This window comes from Ylistrum balloti, unplaced genomic scaffold, assembly GCF_031769215.1.
Source record: "Ylistrum balloti isolate Yb309-2 unplaced genomic scaffold, AGI_CSIRO_Ybal_v1 Utg370280, whole genome shotgun sequence".
Lineage (NCBI taxonomy): Eukaryota > Metazoa > Mollusca > Bivalvia > Pectinida > Pectinidae > Ylistrum > Ylistrum balloti.
The window spans coordinates 651205-671412 of NW_026782215.1; the positions used below are offsets into that span (position 1 = coordinate 651205).

General features: G+C 36.0%; 1 protein-coding gene across 1 annotated transcript; it reads right to left on the minus strand.

Moving 5' to 3' along the window:
• Window positions 1–6850: 6850 nt before the first annotated feature.
• LOC132552812 (sodium-dependent multivitamin transporter-like) lies at window positions 6851–20208 on the minus strand. Its single transcript, XM_060217006.1, has 16 exons — window positions 19873–20208; window positions 18784–18852; window positions 18082–18133; window positions 17845–17912; window positions 17232–17312; window positions 16196–16269; window positions 15059–15196; window positions 13111–13246; window positions 12812–12900; window positions 12093–12205; window positions 11626–11696; window positions 11116–11202; window positions 10747–11006; window positions 10148–10239; window positions 7914–7969; window positions 6851–6979 (listed from the first exon to the last, which is right to left on the minus strand). Exons 1-16 carry the CDS (start codon window positions 20206–20208, stop codon window positions 6851–6853), a joined length of 1851 nt encoding a protein of 616 aa, XP_060072989.1.

The window sequence follows — 20208 nt, forward strand, 5'->3', positions numbered from 1 at the left end:
AATCACCTAATAAAACTTTAACTGGTTTCAATTATTCTTATTCACATGAACTATCCATTAGCCGTTCGTCCCACATGTGTGGGTTGAACAGAAATGGGACATATTCAGTTGTGTTTCGATCCATATAATTTACCTAAAGTAGTGTTTCACTTATCATATGAAGTCAAGTTTGATTTCTTATATATATTTATAACGATGTGTTCGTAAAAACATCAATAAATAACACATTAGGATTGGAAGGTGTGTAACCTATCAAGTCCACAATTACTCTTGGAAATCAGTTTTACCATTCTCTCTAATGGAGCAAAACCAATCCTTATTTGTTTATTTCGAAACATTTCCTGTCTTCACAGCAAACAAAAGCTTATATCTACCTATTTCAGAACACCTTGAAGCAATCAAATAGAGCCTTAGAAAGTCTTCTAATAGAAAAAATAGGATTATACAGATTGATGGTTTTCTGAAGAATAGCCTGAAATTCAAATATCTGATAAGTTGTGTGAGGCAAATTATAGTCCAGCTAATATCGGCTCATTTACTGTTTTTGTTGTGATATTAGATTCGATCCGGTTTCTATTTAATTTTATATACAGATTTGTCATCGTTTTAACAAATCCGACTTTCTAATCTCTAAGTGGTAAGTCAGATTAACACGCCAACTCATGATCAATAACGTAAAATTAAATACGTATTTGGTCGTAGATGATGTTAGAACATAGTGAATCTTAAACAACTCCAGTTTTAGTAAAAACAAATGAAATTAATTCAACATTTTAAATGGGTCAGTAGATACAACGACGTCATGAACCGTAGAAATTCCATCTTAAACGTTAACAATGGTTGTATTTTCAATTGGATCTTATTTAAGCATCTTCCCTTGTGAAGAGACAACATTTATATATCTTAATCTTATAAGCGACATGTGTTCATGTTTATCATTTATTTCACGCATGAAAAATCAAATTCAGTTTTGCTGTATCAAGTAACAGTTGTCATGACACAGTAAGATGGGATTAAATTCGACGCAGTTTTTCGTAATTATAACAACCAAAACTAAATTATTCATGTACCGGGATTCAAAATTATCACCTAGAAAAAAACACACAGACAAAATTCATCTGATGTGTATAAAATATAGCGTGAAAACAGAAATTTACGCCAATTCGAGGTGATTAAAGCTATACAGAAATCACCGAAATAGCGTCGTGCTGGCACCAAAAAAAATCAGTGGAAATGATTTCCGTTTCAAATTGCTTTGTGAGTAAATCGAGATATAGAAATTTATACAAAAATACCAAGAGGATTTTTATTATTGAGTTTTATTTTAACAGGTGTCTTCTTTTTAAAAAAAATATTTAGTGTAAAATTTTATATTGTTAATCTCCATATCTGGTTTATCCTTAATGTTTTTATCTCGGGCAGCGCCTTATAGCATCCAAACCGAGGCTCATTTAAATTTGAACTACGTTTGCAATGCCATTCAGAGTTCTAACAGAGAACGGGGTTCGGAGCGCAGTGTCGTCTTACTCTCAAAGACTTTGAGGTTGATGTCGATACTTTATAATATCATCTACACAGAAAGAAGGACAATTAGACCGTGAATCCTAGCTGAGACCGTATAACACAGATCTAAACAAGTAGAGAGCATATATCTACAGTAAGTAGAGGACTTTGGCAGGTATCTTAATACGGAAGGAATTTGGCATCGATCCGTGTTACTGCCTTATAATGAAGATTTCAAGAAAAAAGATATACATTACGAACTTAAGTAGATACTTTTGTTGACATATTTTAATACAGAATGATAATAAGGTAGGGGTTTGGGTAATGAACATCCTCGAAACGCCAAGGGTCACGCTAACCAGCGAAAGGATCGTAACTCCTGGCGTATCGAGAATCTGCTATAAAATACAGGTATTGTAATGAATTATCAGGGATAAGAGTAAATTTGCAGATGTTTTTATTATGTCACCACATACAGATAATCTTAAGTCCTCCTTTACATAAAGAACATTTACTTTTAGGACACAAGCTTAAAATCAGTCACTAACCCTGTTCTCTCATAGGCTCGATATGAATACCACAAGCAAAACTTCAATCATGCTTATCACTGACGGAGTGCAATGACGGGCAGTAACCCTGGAGATCAGGAAGGCAAAAACCCAGACTTGGCGTTTCTTTCAGTCAGTGAATGACGTAACTGGTGACGTTTGAATGTTAACACCCTCGCTTATAACCGCTGATGAGTTTAAACTATAATTTATTAGTTTTGTGCCGTGTAGGCATATGCTAGAGAAGATTTCCGTACTCTTCCGTACAGAATACGGGGGGGTTTGACGTAAGCCGGAAGAATTTCTGCTCGCAAACTTACATTAGTAATTTTTACATGTAGTATAATAAATTAAGATATTTCCTACTGTGTATATATTTACATCTCATATACTTCATACTAACAAGTATCTAATACAAGATAAGATATTTTTACATCCCTTGTGATGCATTATATTACGCTCTGTCTGAAAAATATAGCATACAAATATGTGTAATTTATCAATTACAGAGCAAAACATCCCGAATACCAAAGGAATGAAGACTTTTATAGAATGACACAAAGCAGGTTGTCAAATTTGATAGAGAGATTATCGGGAAGGCTGGCTGAATAATCAGTGAGATTTCAATGATATAACATAGTAAATAAGATCCACCAATAAGTAAATGAATCCAAACAGTCATTTGGATCCAGCTGGTGATATATTTATCATTTAAGACGTTAGATGAGGTGTAAATAGCATAAGAAAATCAGGTGACAAGACATGAAGAAGTGATATGTATTTCTAAACAGGTATTTTTTTCCTAATGTACGTATAATAACAATAGAAAAGCAACAGTGAATTTGACGAAGTACTGACTTTCGTGGGACCCGTCATGTCCAGGTTTGGCTAATTGAAGTTAGACTTCCTCTAATATTTTTTATTATTAACTAACTTTCTCTATATTGCATTTGTATGGATTTTACGGTCTGTGCAGTGTTACGACGAAATCGGCTAATATTCATATAATTTTATTAAGTTGGCCAATATCATATTGACCGAGTTTTCTTATATTTAAGCGAGGCTTTATATGAAAACCGCGCAAATCGAACGCACTCTCTCGTTCGCAATGATTTGCAGGTTATCCGTCCACCAGACAAGAAGTACTTACAACCACTTTCTCATGAATAAATACTATGTTGTTGTTATACAGTATCTCAACATTAGTTGGTTTCAATAAAAAAAGTTATCAAATAAAATTTATTCAGTGTGGTTGTTTATCAATAAAAATATCATTAATCGGATAATTTCATACTGGCCTCGTTATTGGGCCTCAGTCTGTCATATTGGTCTGGTTATTAGGCCTCGGTCTGTCAAGTTTGCCTGGTAATTGGGCCACTGTCTGTCATATTGGCCTGGTTATTCGGCCTCAGTCTGTCATATTGGCCTGGTAATTCGGCCTCAGTCTGTCATATTGGCCTGGTTATTGGGCTTCGGTTTTTCAAATTAGCCTGGTTATCGGGCTTCGGTCTGTCATATTGGTCTGGTTATTGAGCCTCGATCTGTCATATTGGCCTGGTTATTGTGCCACAGTCTGTTATATAGGCCTGGTTATTGGGCTTCGGTCTGTCATATTGGCCTGGATATTCGGCCTCAGTCTGTCATATTGGCCTGGTTATTGGGCCACAGTCTGTTATATAGGCCTGGTTATTGGGCCTCAGTCTGTCATATTGGCCTGGTTATTGGGCGTCAGTCTGTCATATTGGCCTGGTTATTGGGCCTTCGTCTGTTATATAGGCCTGGGTATTGGGCCTCAGTCTGTCATATTGGCCTGGTAATTGCGCCTCAATCTGTCATATTGGCCTGGTAATTGGGCCTCGGATTGTCATATTTGCCTGGTTATTCGGCCTCAGTCTGTCATATTGGTCTGGTTATTGGGCCTCAGTCTGTCATATTTGCCTGATTATTAGGCCCCAGTCTGTTATATTGGACTGGTTATTTGGCCCCGATCTGTCAAGTTGCCCTAGTAATTGGGTTTCGGTCTCTTATATTGGCCTCGTTATTGGGCTTCGGTCCATCATATTAGCCTGGTAGTTTGGCCACAGTTTGTTATATTGGCCTGGAAATTGGGCCACGGTCTGTCATATTGGCCTGGTTATTGGGCCTCGGTCTGTCATATTTGCCTGATTATTCGGCCTCAGTCTGTCATATTGGTCTAGTTATTGGGCCTCAGTCTGTCATATTTGCCTGATTATTAGGCCCCAGTCTGTTATATTGGACTGGTTATTTGGCCCCGATCTGTCAAGTTGCCCTAGTAATTGGGTTTCGGTCTCTTATATTGGCCTCGTTATTGGGCTTCGGTCCATCATATTAGCCTGGTAGTTTGGCCACAGTTTGTTATATTGGCCTGGAAATTGGGCCACGATCTGTCATATTGGCCTGGTTATTCGGCTTCGGTCTGTCATATTGGCCTGGTTATTTGACCTCGGTCTGTCATATTGGATTGGTAATTGGGCCTCAATCTGTCATATTGGCCTGGTTATTGGGCCTCGGTCTGTCATATTTGCCTGATTATTAGGCCCCAGTCTGTTATATTGGACTGGTTATTGGGCCCCGATCTGTCAAGTTGGCCTGGTAATTGGGTTTCGGTCTCTTATATTGGCCTCGTTATTGGGCTTCGGTCTGTCATATTGGCCTGGTAATTGGGCCTCGGATTGTCATATTTGCCTGGTTATTCGGCCTCAGTCTGTCATATTGGCCTGATTATAGGGCCCCAGTCTGTCATATTGGTCTGGTTATTGGGCCTCAGTCTGTCATATTTGCCTGATTATTAGGCTCCAGTCTGTTATATTGGACTGGTTATTGGGTCCCGATCTGTCATGTTGGCCTAGTAATTGGGTTTCAGTCTCTTATATTGGCCTCGTTATTGGGCTTCGGTCCATCATATTGGCCTGGTAGTTTGGCCACAGTTTGTTATATTGGCCTGGAAATTGGGCCACGGTCTGTCATATTGGCCTGGTTATTGGGCCTCGGTCTGTCATATTTGCCTGATTATTAGGCCCCAGTCTGTTATATTGGACTGGTTATTGGGCCCCGATCTGTCAAGTTGGCCTGGTAATTGGGTTTCGGTCTGTCATATTGGCCTGGTAATTGGGCCTCGGATTGTCATATTTGCCTGGTTATTCGGCCTCAGTCTGTCATATTGGCCTGATTATTGGGCCCCAGTCTGTCATATTGGTCTGGTTATTGGGCCTCAGTCTGTCATATTTGCCTGATTATTAGGCCCCAGTCTGTTATATTGGACTGGTTATTGGGCCCCGATCTGTCAAGTTGGCCTGGTAATTGGGTTTCGGTCTGTCATATTGGCCTGGTAATTGGGCCTCGGATTGTCATATTTGCCTGGTTATTCGGCCTCAGTCTGTCATATTTGCCTGATTATTGGGCCCCAGTCTGTCATATTGGTCTGGTTATTGGGCCTCAGTCTGTCATATTTGCCTGATTATTAGGCCCCAGTCTGTTATATTGGACTGGTCATTGGGCCCCGATCTGTCAAGTTGGCCTAGTAATTGGGTTTCGGTCTCTTATATTGGCCTCGTTATTGGGCTTCGGTCCATCATATTAGCCTGGTAGTTTGGCCACAGTTTGTTATATTGGCCTGGAAATTGGGCCACGGTCTGTCATATTGGCCTGGTTATTCGGCTTCGGTCTGTCATATTGGCCTGGTTATTTGACCTCGGTCTGTCATATTGGATTGGTAATTGGGCCTCAATCTGTCATATTGGCCTGGTTATTGGGCCTCGGTCTGTCATATTTGCCTGATTATTAGGCCCCAGTCTGTTATATTGGACTGGTTATTGGGCCCCGATCTGTCAAGTTGGCCTGGTAATTGGGTTTCGGTCTCTTATATTGGCCTCGTTATTGGGCTTCGGTCTGTCATATTGGCCTGGTAATTGGGCCTCGGATTGTCATATTTGCCTGGTTATTCGGCCTCAGTCTGTCATATTGGCCTGATTATTGGGCCCCAGTCTGTCATATTGGTCTGGTTATTGGGCCTCAGTCTGTCATATTTGCCTGATTATTAGGCCCCAGTCTGTTATATTGGACTGGTTATTGGGCCCCGATCTGTCAAGTTGCCCTAGTAATTGGGTTTCGGTCTCTTATATTGGCCTCGTTATTGGGCTTCGGTCCATCATATTGGCCTGGTAGTTTGGCCACAGTTTGTTATATTGGCCTGGAAATTGGGCCACGGTCTGTCATATTGGCCTGGTTATTTGACCTCGGTCTGTCATATTGGATTGTTAGTTGGGCCTCAATCTGTCATATTGGCCTGGTTATTGGGCCTCGGTCTGTCATATTTGCCTGATTATTAGGCCCCAGTCTGTTATATTGGACTGGTTATTGGGCCCCGATCTGTCAAGTTGGCCTGGTAATTGGGTTTCGGTCTGTCATATTGGTCTGGTTATTGGGCCTCGGTCTGTCATATTGGCCTGGTAATTGCGCCTCAATCTGTCATATTGGCCTGGTAATTGGGCCTCGGTTTGTCAAATTGGCAAGGTTATCGGGCTTCGGTCTGTTATATTAACCTAGTTATTGGGCCACAGTCTGTCATATTGGCCTGGTAATTGGGCCTCGGTCTGTCATATTGGTCTGGTTATTGGGCCTCAGTCTGTCATATTGGACAGGTTATTGGGCCCCAGTCTGTTATGTTGGCCTGGTTATTGGGCACCAATCTGTTATATTGGCCTGGTTACTAGACCTCGGTCTGTCATATTGAGCCTCGGTCATTGGCCATTATGACAGAACGATACCTACTAACCTGGTCAATATGAAATTAGCTTATTTTCGACTACAAACGTCATTTTAACCTTATACTCTGTCGTTTTACTTATGCAATACATGTCATATGGAACAAGGGAAATAACTCTTATTCGCTGTTTATAACAATTCATGTTGAAAGACGTCAACATTCCACTATGCTCTCCTCTCTCATTGGTTCCTGGTCAAAGCCAATTTGGATAACGCATTAACGATTGATGTACAATTAATTTATATAAAGTCTTGTTATGTTTGCATGCCTGTGGTCCTTTGTTGTCTTTTCGAGTTCGTGTTTACCGTTTCCATACATTCGACGTAAAATAAATTTCTTGTATTTTTTGTGTCTAGTACCTCATGGTCTTTACTCTCCTCCCCTTCTATCCTTTTTATCGATTTGTTTGTGTATAAATATCCTGTAAGCTGGTGACTACCTCACTGAACAACAAGAGGGAAGCACATCGTCAGATAAAGTTTAAAGATGTCTTTTACAAGGACACAACCACCACAGCACAAGACGGTCAATGTCATACAATGTATTTGTTTTCTGAAGAACACAGTCCACCTCGGGTATCCCCTGCAAAGCTTGAATCTGGCTACCGACTGAGCTACATCGACCTTTTATCTATGATTATTTATTTATTTATCTATTTTTAGTAAACATTACATCATTATTGTTGTTAAGTAGATAATATGTCACTCTGAAATTTATATTAAGAGAAGGCATAACAAATCTTATATAGGAAAATGTACAGATTTGTGAACTAGCCTTCACACAAGGTAGATCAAACTTCAGGACCTTCAATCATGTTTTATTATTAATATCCACACGTTACATAATTTTGTAACAGTTTTCCCCAGTTGTAGCCTGTTGGGAATTGTCTGATATACAAAAACAGTTTCAAGACTTACTGAAATTGTGTAAATTTGCTATCAAAGCGTCCCGGTCTTTGTATCACGGAAACTGGAACGAATGGAAGATCTCCCTAGACCTGACATCACTGGCGACCCCTGGTAACTTCTGAGAAATATACTGGAGTGAGTGTGATAGTCTTGCGTAAAACACGTCATCTTACGTATACAAGGGAGAACGAAACGAGGCTCGGCCGGGATATCGGAGAATCCCCCTGTAGAAAACAAGAGAACAAGTGACTATGGTAGTTAGTTCTATCGTGAGAAAATTGTGTTAATGCACTTTATCTTTTATCGTTCATGAAATATTCATCTGTGCATTCCTTTCGACATGTTTGATATCCAGATGAAGATGCATTTTCGAAAAAAGTACACGTGTGTGTTATCGTATGATAAAGTAAACGATAAATTACAAAAGGACTTGGCACAAATTCCTTGAAATTATAGATATGTTTTAGTTATATTCTAAGGACAGCAGATCTTATTACACACACATTGCCTTAAGAGAAAAGTTTTATCTTTCCAGTGAATGCGTAATGAAGTACATATTGGCAAAGACATGACATGAGGAATTCGGAAAAAAAATTGTTTGTAATGGTTACCTCGATAACTATGCCGAAATCGCAAAAACTACGAAATATTTTATCAATTAAAAATGTTCATTTAATTTTGGAAAAAATATAATACTGTGAATGAATTTATTATAATTTCAATAATGAGAGCCCATACCATAGTTTGAAAAGTCGTCCCTGTAATGTATTAGAGGAAAACATGCGAAAGAAACCACATGGAAAATAGAAAATTGAACAAATACCAGGAATTAGATATCAGTGCCTTAAAGGGACTAAATGGTTAGATTTGGTTTTTTTTTTGCTCTGGGAGAAATTGATAAAGATTATCAGCTTGCTTCAATGCATGTGGATTTGACAACAGAGACAATGACTCAGCTAGTAGCAGTGATGATGATGATGATGATGATGATGATGATGATGATGATGATGATGAAGAAGATGAAGAAGATGACAACATCCCACTGGAAGTCTTCAAGTTGTCCAAGGACATTTTTGGTGTTGATTTTGAACAACTGAAAGATATTGACCAACATGTGGCTACTTGTAACGACGAAACTGTCGACTGAAATACCAATGCAAAGTCACTACTGCAACATTTCATTCAAGATGTTGATGATGACAAAGATGACAATGATGATGATGATGACAACGCCAATGAAGACATTGATACACCTGTTGTGACAAAATGTGATGCGCATGAACATTTAGATGGACTTTGTAAATATGCCCTCGCCAGTGGTAATGTGCAGATTTTGAACTGTGTGATGGACATTGAACATCAGTTGATCAGCAAAACTGCTTCACATTCAAAACAGACAAAAATGTAACAGCTTCTTTATTCGTCAAGCAGGAAAAGACATGCACAGAGACCAGGACTTAGGACTTATTGTATGATGTTGTGTAATCAGCACACAAATTGCATATTTTTAAATGGACCTCATTAACACTTTGCTTCAGTTAAATGATTTTTTCTTGAGAAAAGTGTAATTACTATGATTATCAACACAAAGAAAATGATGTGACCTGTTTTGTATGGTTTGATAGTAATTCTTCTCTTACATTGTATTTTTATTTAGTGCTGATATAAATATGTAATTCTTTGACAATAAAATAATCAAAACTTTAAATAATGATTTTTTTTTTATAAAAATTAAGAACAGCTTGTAATTATAAGTTTACAATGAAACAGGAATACTGCTTTTATCTTCACAAAGGATTGGTGCAAATTGATTATCTCCCTTTGATTCAAGAATTTTGGATGTTCATTAAAACCTTCATATAAAGACCACCTGTCTATAAAGACCGTTTTTTGATTTCCCCATGAGCGGTCTTTATATACAGGTTTGACTGTACGACTTTGTGATTGCTTTCATTCCCGTAAGTAACTAGTTCTGATTAAGATTGTAAATTTCTCTTTCACAGGCAAGTATGGGTGTGCTTACAATCCTCTTGAAGCCTCGACTTCACAAAATATTGTCACCTCTTCAGTGGAATATTTCTTACCTACCTATATAAGTTTCACTCTTCTGTTTAATTTTCATATCAAAATCCTCTCTCAATTAACACTCCAAGAAAGATAACTCGCACTTGCAATAGCTACAGGAACTATTTCAGTCGTACTTGGTAACTACTATATTTGATTTGGTATGTTTAACGTGTAACTATTACTAAATGTAGTAAGAGCTACCTAGTGGTAAACTTTGTATTGGATTAAGTATAATTTAAGGCGTAAATACTATTTGTAGTTGGGAAAGGAATTAGTTAACCTATCGAACACCATATTACAGTTGACAACACTATCGTTACCGTGTGCAGATTTACCTGTAACTATCGTTGTCAGTAACCCTATTATCAGCGTTGATAATACTCCAATCAAGTGATACCATAAAAAAGATACACGAAAAAGCCACATTCTGAAAAAAAGAACATACAAAGTAGTTTGTGAAGTGCTGAGTGGTACAGGCAGGTTTGTCTTGAAGATTGGGAATGAGGTGTTCATTACGGAAGTGCCTGATAGTCATATAGGAATAAGTTTTTCCTGAACGCGAAAATGTTTTATCTGGAAGCCACCACTTAATTGTGTGTCGACAGAAATTGAAGATATTGATGCCATTTGATTAGGGTATTCAATAAGTCTAACATAGGGATACGTTTTTCGCCATTTTTAAATATCTGGCGTCCGCCATACACTTTTTTTACTTATTCATTGACAGATATTTAAGAGGCGGACACAAGATAAATTATTTTCGCATCAAGGAAAAACATATTCCTATGCGAGTCTAATACACTGCCGTAGACGTAGATCAACATTAACATACTTCGCATCTTATAATATCTAGATTGGTCACGTACGTATCTGACCATTTTTTCATCGAGGAAAATTATTCAGTTTTGCCATTATTTTTTTCTAATTAGTTTACCCTGGTATATCATGTTGTGGTGTGTCCATATCTGTCGAAGACATATTGTAACTAGATGTGGTTTGATATCCCTCAGTAAAGTTATTGTCATCTTTGTTGGTAAAGTTAGAAAGAGAGTAGAAACCGGACATATTTAGGTAACATCCGGTTATTGGGACTTCCGGTAACAATGAATTATGGGACGGCGTTGGCGCGAAATTGGATCCAATAGTCATGGTGACACACAAACAAAATGAGAGGAGTCCGCCGATAATAGCACTCTGAAAAGATCACATGAAGCTGGTGTGAAAAATGCTTCAAAATAAAAGTAGTACATGGAAACAAACTTTTCAGAAAAGAAGTTTAAGTTTTGGAAGTAAACGTTCTTGCCTTTGCATTGGCCCATGGCAGAATCACACCGAGGAGAAAAACACCGACTAATGGGCCGGAAGTAGCGGACAAAGTACCAATGGTGATCTACACAAAAACAGACAGGGATATATAATATCTTCATTTCAAAAGAGTTCTATAAGATATACTGATATAAGTGTAACTTGTATAATTATTTTCTCGTGTTTATTCATTAATTATGTAGACAAAATTTACCAAGACTTACCAAGAATAATCATACTGAATATTTACGTTACTTAAAGGTCACAAAACAAGGGAGGTAATAACAAAACGATTGAAACAATAAAACTGTTCTGGCCTTCAAGACTTGTTAGGTACCAGTCTGATCTACATATATGTATCATTATGTTGTCTACATCTTAAATCAAGACTCCAGATACTTTATATTATTTCATATCTTGAATAATTATTGTTTTCTGGAAGTCAAATTTCGTTTCTAATTTTCCTTTCGTTACTAATTAATCAGTAAGTGCTTATATAAGAACTTACCTGTGTGATTGTACCTTTCAGATTCATGGCTAGAAAGGCTAGACCTACTGTTACTATTCCTGTACACACAACTGCAACAATAGATTTTTTATTTAAATGAGTTTCCTGACAACCCATGCCATAGTTAAATAATAGTTGTGTTTTGTGTATGTATAACTGATAGATTTTTGCTTAAAAACATAGTTATTAAAACGATAAATTTATAGTGTTAGATATTAAGCAGATAGTCAAATCAATTCTTCCTATTGGTGGTATTGAAGTTACGTCATAACCGCAATCACGTGAGGAATTTAGAAAGTCATTGTAACACAATCAAGTTGTATTTTGTAAGTTATAGAACTGAGAACATAAACAAGTGCGATCACTTATCCCAACATTTCCAGACATTGTCTTTAAGCATTGAATTAAAAGTTGATTTATGAACTATGAATTAGAAAAATATCGTAATTTGCTATGTGCAAATGTACCTGTCACTTTGGAAACGAAAGTACCCCTCATTCTACTGGTCGGAGACAGGGTCGGGTCCACGATGTCTTCCCATATTAGTGCGGACACAGCACTCAAACCAGAAGATAGCGTGCTGTAAAAGTATATTCAATACCATTTCATAATAATATATTGAACTGTGACAGCATGTCCCACGACAAGCTGATGAACTTTTGTATATGTTTATTCGGGTGGTTATTTAGATAGAAGTAGAAACCGATGTCCAAATGAACTGAAAACATGGCAATGTTTTGATGTCCGATTCTTTAAAAAAATATTATATAATAGTGTTCCACAATTGCCATTCCGTTTAAAAGTTGTCATACTTAGTGTAGATAAAATGTCAAACCATTAAGCATAACTGACGTTACAACTTTTCGCGGCTTTTTGTTTCGCTTACAAAATGTTTGGAGAACATTGCACTTACTAAAACAGTTGATTTAACTGTTTTAAAAATTAAAAAAAAAACACCTTTTATAGGTACAGGTTTTACTTAAATCGATACACTATTGTGTATCTTGATTATCTGTCTTTATTATGATTGAATCAAGACTATTTCAACACGTATCAATATCAACACTCGTTACATAGGGAGGCGGGGGATATATTTTGAAAGTTTGTATACAAGTCCCCTAATGTCTAGGTCAACAAAATGACAGCTGGATGAACCACGTGGCGTAATGTTGCGATTTGTACAAACCTCAAAGTAGCACTGAACAGGCATGCCATGAAAATACCAACAAACCCCGGAACGAAGGACATTTGTTCCACCACAAAATATGGCACAAGCTGAATAATGAAATATGTTAAACATATTTATCGCAAAACTATGTTTTAGTTCAGGAGGCACGATCTCTCACATTTTCAGTTATATCAAAAATAACTGAAGAATAGAAATTAACGCGAAAAAGTAATACATTTTTGAATTTGTATTTCAACATCAACACCATTCGTGTCATAGAGTAGAAATTTAACTTTGGAATATTTTCAAGTGTGTACCTGGTTAGAACTTTGAATTAAGCCTGCACGTGTAGGATCACATGCTTTGTTGTGGTAGAAGGCGAATAGGACCATTCCAAGTAAAGCCATAAGGGTTTCCAGGATGACAGCGGCTGGTAGATTGGTAAGGACCGCTCTTTGGTGAAACAGAAAATATCGGCTTACTACAGTGATAACACCAGACTCACATTTTGGCTTACGATCTCATATATTTGATATGATATCAGAACATAGGATCGCCGAGTCGCATCAATAACGTGATATGTTTTGCTGATAAACATCTAAGGATATTTCAAGACTTCATATTTTGCTAATAATAATTTATAAATGTTTGTTTATTTCGTGGTTTTCTTTTTTTTTGTTGATATGTTGATATAGATCTTACATATTGAACCATATATTGGTGGTTCACCCAATAGTGAGCAGCGAAATGCATTCACATAATGTTTGTGTCATATTGGGATAGGACCGTTGTCTCATTTAGTAAATACCGAGGTCATATTATATTGTGAGCCGTGATATTCTTGTATTGTCTGGTGGTTACATCAATAACATCATGCGTGAGACCTGTTAAAGATCAATTTGGTAAAGAGTGTTGCTAAAAAATGCAACTATGACAGCCCAAGGCGCTCCATGATATCGGCACCCTTCTAAACTAAAATCGTCTCAGTACGAACCATAAATCCCGGAACCGAAGGAGCTCAAAACCAATAATACAGAAACCTTTCAACAAACAACTGAACGACTGTAAGCGTTCCTTTTCACCATTTAATTATGCTTAAAGCTAGTCGTATGTAATAAAGCTGATTTGGTATATATAAAACAAGTTTTCGAATTGTTGAATAGAAAATATCATTGGCCATGCTTTGTTATGGGTAAATGAAAGACTGGTTACAAATCTCTAATTTTGTCAAGAAATACTGCATTTCTACTAGTTTATCTCCCCTCCTTGTGAAACTTAGTCTTATATCAGAATTCTAAAACTCATTTTTATTTAAAATTCAAATATTCTAGAGATTTAGGCCATTGTAGGCAAATGGAAGCGATGTAAATTAGCAATATCCGTAAATATCCACAAGCACTAAGTTTATTTGTTTCATTAATATTGCATATGAAACCTTTGCTTTACACAATTGATCATTACAAAATGTTGATTTCATCAATTTTATTAACTGGTTGTCAATTTCAAGTCAGCTGCGTTATTTTGGGCACGCGCTTCAGATATTTAAATCATTTACTCGATCGATTAATGATTTCTATATTTAGATCAGCTGGCAACTGATTAAATCGGGGACAAATGTGTGAATGACAGCCCAGACAATTGGATTTCTTTAGTAAACGATATCGAGCAATTTCATGTCGTGTGCTATTCTTATCCCAATATTTCAAGATATTTCATCAGGACCATTTACATTCTTGACTAGACGGTATAATCCCAGCACCTCAATGCGATCAATGTCTGTTGAGATTTTATTTTCAAGCAATAATGTTTCTGTGAGTTTAAAATACAATAAAGAGTTATGTCAGTGAACAAATTTGGTCAAATCAGGTTCAGTGGTTTTAGAATAAAAAAAAACTGGTAAACATTTTCGTTTTTGAAGTTTTCACTGTTGCATAAGTAACTATAGGAAACATTTTTTGGGAGAAATACAGACATCCATTGCTTTAAGGCTTACATTTGGGCCACAAATAATTGATATCTTTTTAAAATATATTTAGGATCTTAGAAGAGTTCTCATTTCATAAGTGATTTGATTAAAAGTAACTTAGACGTTTACATTTTTGTCTTGGCGAGTGGAAAGTTAAACTCAAGACAAATATAATTAAATGTCATGGAATGAAAATTAGTTTTATGATACTTTTTTCTCAACATAACTCAAAAAATGAGCCAATTCACTGGATAAAAGGCCGATTATATAATAATTAATATTCTTAAATCTCTACTTACTTCCGAGCCTCTCTTATAGAGGGCGTTGAACTTATTCTCTGTACTCCCGATTGGCTAATACCATTTCCTATCCATGACGTCACAGTTCCTAAAGTAACCGCCCAAAATGTCTGTCTGGCTGTCGGATCAGGGTCAAAGCTGTGAAAAATTAAATTAGTTGTTGTAACCTAAAAATCGACTACGTCACAAAATGTGGAAGGGACCGGATTACAATACATTTTACCAATAGTATACCTAAGAATAATAAATGGAGGGTACTCTGCATATAGTATAGTAGAGTTGTTGTTAAGTTATGTGGCTTTCAGCTGCCTCTATTGGATTGAAATTTCAGAAAAAGAGTGTGGATCCAAAGGTTTGATAAAACAAATCGGTAGCATATTTAATTTTATATCCAAGTTAAGAATGATCTAGAATGATTTGAATGAGACAATCTAAAAATCTAATTTGTCAATATTCAACCGACACTTAGAACCTACGGAGGCCTTACAGCTAGGGATTGCATTATGATTTTGTTAAAGACCTCTTGCTAAAGGTTTATCATGCAAATAAAAGTTATCAGTTCATTTGTCATGCATATTCATACATATACAACATTATTCTTATTATGTTCAGGCGAGCTGAAATCACTTTAACAGTCAACTATCATTATCAGCTATCAAGGTTGTACAGGTAAAACGATTAAACAATACATTAATAGGTAAAAGAGCACACTTGTTATTGACCCACATAACAGATCATCGAGTCTCTGATGACATTAAGAGTATATGTACTACCGACCAATATTTAGATAATATACATTGTATAATGCTCACTGATTTTCGTCTATTTGTTACCAGAGAAGGCTTCTCATTTAGCGAAAGATGCTCAACCAGCTTAAAACTTATTACTTTAACTGATACTTATTATAAGACTTTATGAGGGTTTTCTTATATTTTCTTTACATCAAAAATGCATTAATAATCAGGTTTAAATACAGAAAAGATATAATATTTATTAAGCGAACCCGCCCGTGAATATGGAAAATATACAGAAAAATATATTTCTAATCTCTTTTTGTTTTTAAACTGACGCATAGTTGTTAGATATTTTTGGCTTCAAGGATCTTTCCAGATGATTATTGTTACCGGACATTCTTACTTAAAGAACCGAATTCTTCCTTGTTCAGAGCACGTTTGCCAAACCTGGCCGAGTCCTCCAGATCCCGCGACACCCTGCAATTAAAAAAAAACAACTATGGAAACTCCAACGTGTCTGGCTCTCATTTCATACTCAAATTCTATAAAACCAGCGCAAAAAATGAACAAAAAGGCAAATGCGCCCATGTGTTACGGATGGGTAAGCGTTTTCTGCTTCCTTAAATACATCCAACTTCCTATTTCCCAAAGATATCTGTATGACGACCGTTTAACTTTAAAAATATGATCATCAAAATGCGTCGATCGAAACTGTGTGTTGTAAATTTGTCTTTCGTTTGCCGACATCTTGCACGAAAATCGTGTAATGGGGGACAATATTTTCAAAATCGAATCATCTACGACATGTAAACACAATAATTTGGAATGCAGGAATGTTGCTACCAGGAAATGAAATATTCACAACAGGGAAATTGAAATCATCACACTTTTAATATTGTTTGGTGAAAAATGTTCCTGTTGGCTTTGTTGCAGGAAAGACCGAGTTAACGGTATATACGATGGACATAGTCAATAACATCTTGTTATTTAAGGCAAGGCATCATCAATATCTGATAGTTACCTGCTCTTCAGTCTCGATTGAAAACAAAAACAAGTCAATCAAAAGAGAGACACAGTAGGTAATTGACAACATACTGATATTTCAGTAATGATATACCTATATGCATTACAAATCACACACCGCGTACATAGATATACACATATATGAACAGTATATATATATATATATATATATATATATATATATATATATATATGAATATACAACTTTCAGTGATATTTGAACTTTCTATCAGGTATGTGATAGATGCATAAAATACAACACAAAATTTAATATATATCCGGAAAAAACACACTGATTCAGTTATACATGTGTTGTCTTTAACATAATGATTTCGCTTCTACCAAATAAAGATATCATTTTCATCAAATGTTTCTCTTTCACTAAGTGAGATTTTAAAAAATCACAAATGATTTACCTTTATCAAAAGTATCATGATACCGGTGATCATGACAAGGAACTGGAATACATCGGTCCACACCACGGCTTTCATTCCACCCTGAACACAATTAATTTATATACTGATTTTTTTCTATTTAATTTCATATCATCAGAGACATACATCTCTGATCTCATTAACAATATGTATGTTTATGCCCGCTAGCGCCAGCTGGCGGCCAAGGTAGGAAAATAGGGGGAGATAACCTATCTATAGGAAGGAACTGTATGTGTCTAGGTAGACATTGTATTACCTTGTGCATCAGCGCGATTTTTAAACGCCGCTGATATTTTGATCCATTCAAAACATGAATTCAATACAGCTGCACACGTTCGTGAAAATACCCCATACAAAATCACTCGTGGCAACTGAGTCACAAAAACGAAATTGTTAATGAGAGGAAAAAACATACATTGCCTTGAACAATTATTTTCCGATAGGGTTTATTTACATCCTAAGAGATATTGGTAATATTCGTTTGGGATAATTAAACATCGACAGGTCATTTTGAAACGGAGTGCAGTGGAGGGTAATTGTTTGAATAATATTGATTTTTAAATTTTTGAAATAATTTTTAAACTTTACCACTTACCAGCATGGTATAGAGGACTGTAACGGCTGCTACTAGAGGCATGGAGATCCATACAGAAAGGTTAGTCACTGGAAAATCATAAAGATGAACTATACCGCATTGTAATGTGCCGTTCACATATGTGTAGATTCATGAGTACCGCGAACATTTTATTGCACATTTATTTCAAAATCAATTTTTTCAGTAGTTAATTTATGCGAATAAATAATTTGAAAACTAATTAGATAACGGAACTACCTGCTTCTAAAGCCAGTGATGGTATGAAGAGAGTGACGGCCATATACATCACCTGATGGATGTAAATGTTCCCAAGTGTTTACAATGATTTACGTGACAAAATAAATAAATAAATAAATAAACATACAAATAAATAAATGAAAAAAAAATTCAGTACAGTATACTACACGTATTAACAATTAAGATTTGTTAGTCAAGTAAATGACTGACTTTGATTATTTACCATGTTATTGAGAAGTAATGAACCGAGAAACTCTTTTTTGCAAAGATTATACTTCTTTTTGTATGTGTCATGGATCAACGGAATAAAAAAGTTAAAGATGATCATTGTAATATAAATATTAATTATGAGATTTGTGACAGTTTTTCTCTTAGATAGTTTCTTACATTATTACAAACTAATGTTGACATTTTGATGTAATCGGATGATAACATAAAAAAATCAGCCAATGAGAATGCCTGTTTTATAAAGGATTAAACGATTACTGTTATAAACCAGAATATTTATCAATATATCATACTTTGTAATGACATAATCCAATAATCATCAAGATGGAATTATCATATTATGTTTGGACATGAGACCGACTGCAATTTCAAAGCCTCTCTCTTGGAGATATTTTCATAATAGGTTTTCACCGACTCGTAACAGTTCAAAACAGTCCGTTACTGTGTTTTTTTGTATTGAGACTAATCGTTTACCGTAAAAAGGATGCCTAGCACACTTCCAGTGACCCTTACTGCACGTGACTGGAAACGCATTTCGAGATACTGAAACAGGAAACACGATACGCATTAGGTTGTAAACAGTTCTGAGATTAAACTTCAACAAAGACTTTGAAATTAAATAATTTATGTATATAACACAAAATATGTGACTGACAAGGACAAATTCTTTGGACTTTCATGATGTACCCATGTAAACATTCCTGAATAATCGTGATAAAACATGATCTATAATTGTTGTGCCCAAATATGCCCGGCATGACATATGTTATGATATATGTCTGTTTGAAAAATTGCAAAAAAACAATTCCATACGCTGTTCTTTATTTTTCAATACGTGCTAAAGACTGATTTATTTACATTATGATATGAAAAATGCATTTGACGTTTTCATGAGCCCTTGGAGTTTTTATTTAGTTACATTGTACTGTTAGTTTTTAAAAGTATTTTTTATGTTGACACCTTGAGCTTGACGTAAATTTAATAATATTTCAGAAAAAATAGGAACGGTATACGTTTTTCAAAGTCGTTAAATTAATTTTCACGATTTTACTTCAACCTTACAAATTGCGCTAATAAAATAACACAGAAAACCTCGAAAATCATCTCGACACCTTATAGATAGGTCTAGGAACATTAGCTTATATAAGAAAATTTAGCCATTTGAATCTAACCGCCGCTGATGTAGTAGCATAATTAGCGAATAGACACCTGACAGCTAGACCATGAGAAGTCATATTGCTGTGAATAACTTGAAAACAAGTGTCGACTGGGTTATGCTGAGACACGAATCAGCTTCACGTGAAACAACTTTTCATTAAGCAATACATATTGTTAAACTGAAAACATTTGAAATTATAAAATTGTTGCACAGATACTAGAAACTGGACATACCAGTGTTCAATTCCGAAAATTTACGAGGAGGACATCCATCCACACGTCTTGAATCCTGATGATATTACCACAATTAACCGCAGAAATTGCAGTCAGACATTAACATGTTTTAACAGTTTGGTTTCAACAATCATACAAAAACACATGACTTTAACGTACACCAATACTTACTTCATACACACTTGTCAGCTGTAATGGATGAAACACTGGAACAAAGAACATGGCTACCAGTGCATATCCGGTAACGAGGCCTATTATTCCTAAATATATCTGTGTACCATACTGGTATATTTCCACTGGTAAACCTAGAAGACTAATTCCAGATTGGAACGTCACCATAAGAGAAATGGCTACAGGACAGAACGATATCTTTCTATTTCCCAACAAATATTCCTCCAAGGTTCTCTGTTTTCCTCCTGATTTAGCAAAATATATTCCTATCGATATGGAAACAAGCAATGTTACACCGAATATTATGTATTCGACGAAGTGTAAGTTGTCGGCCAT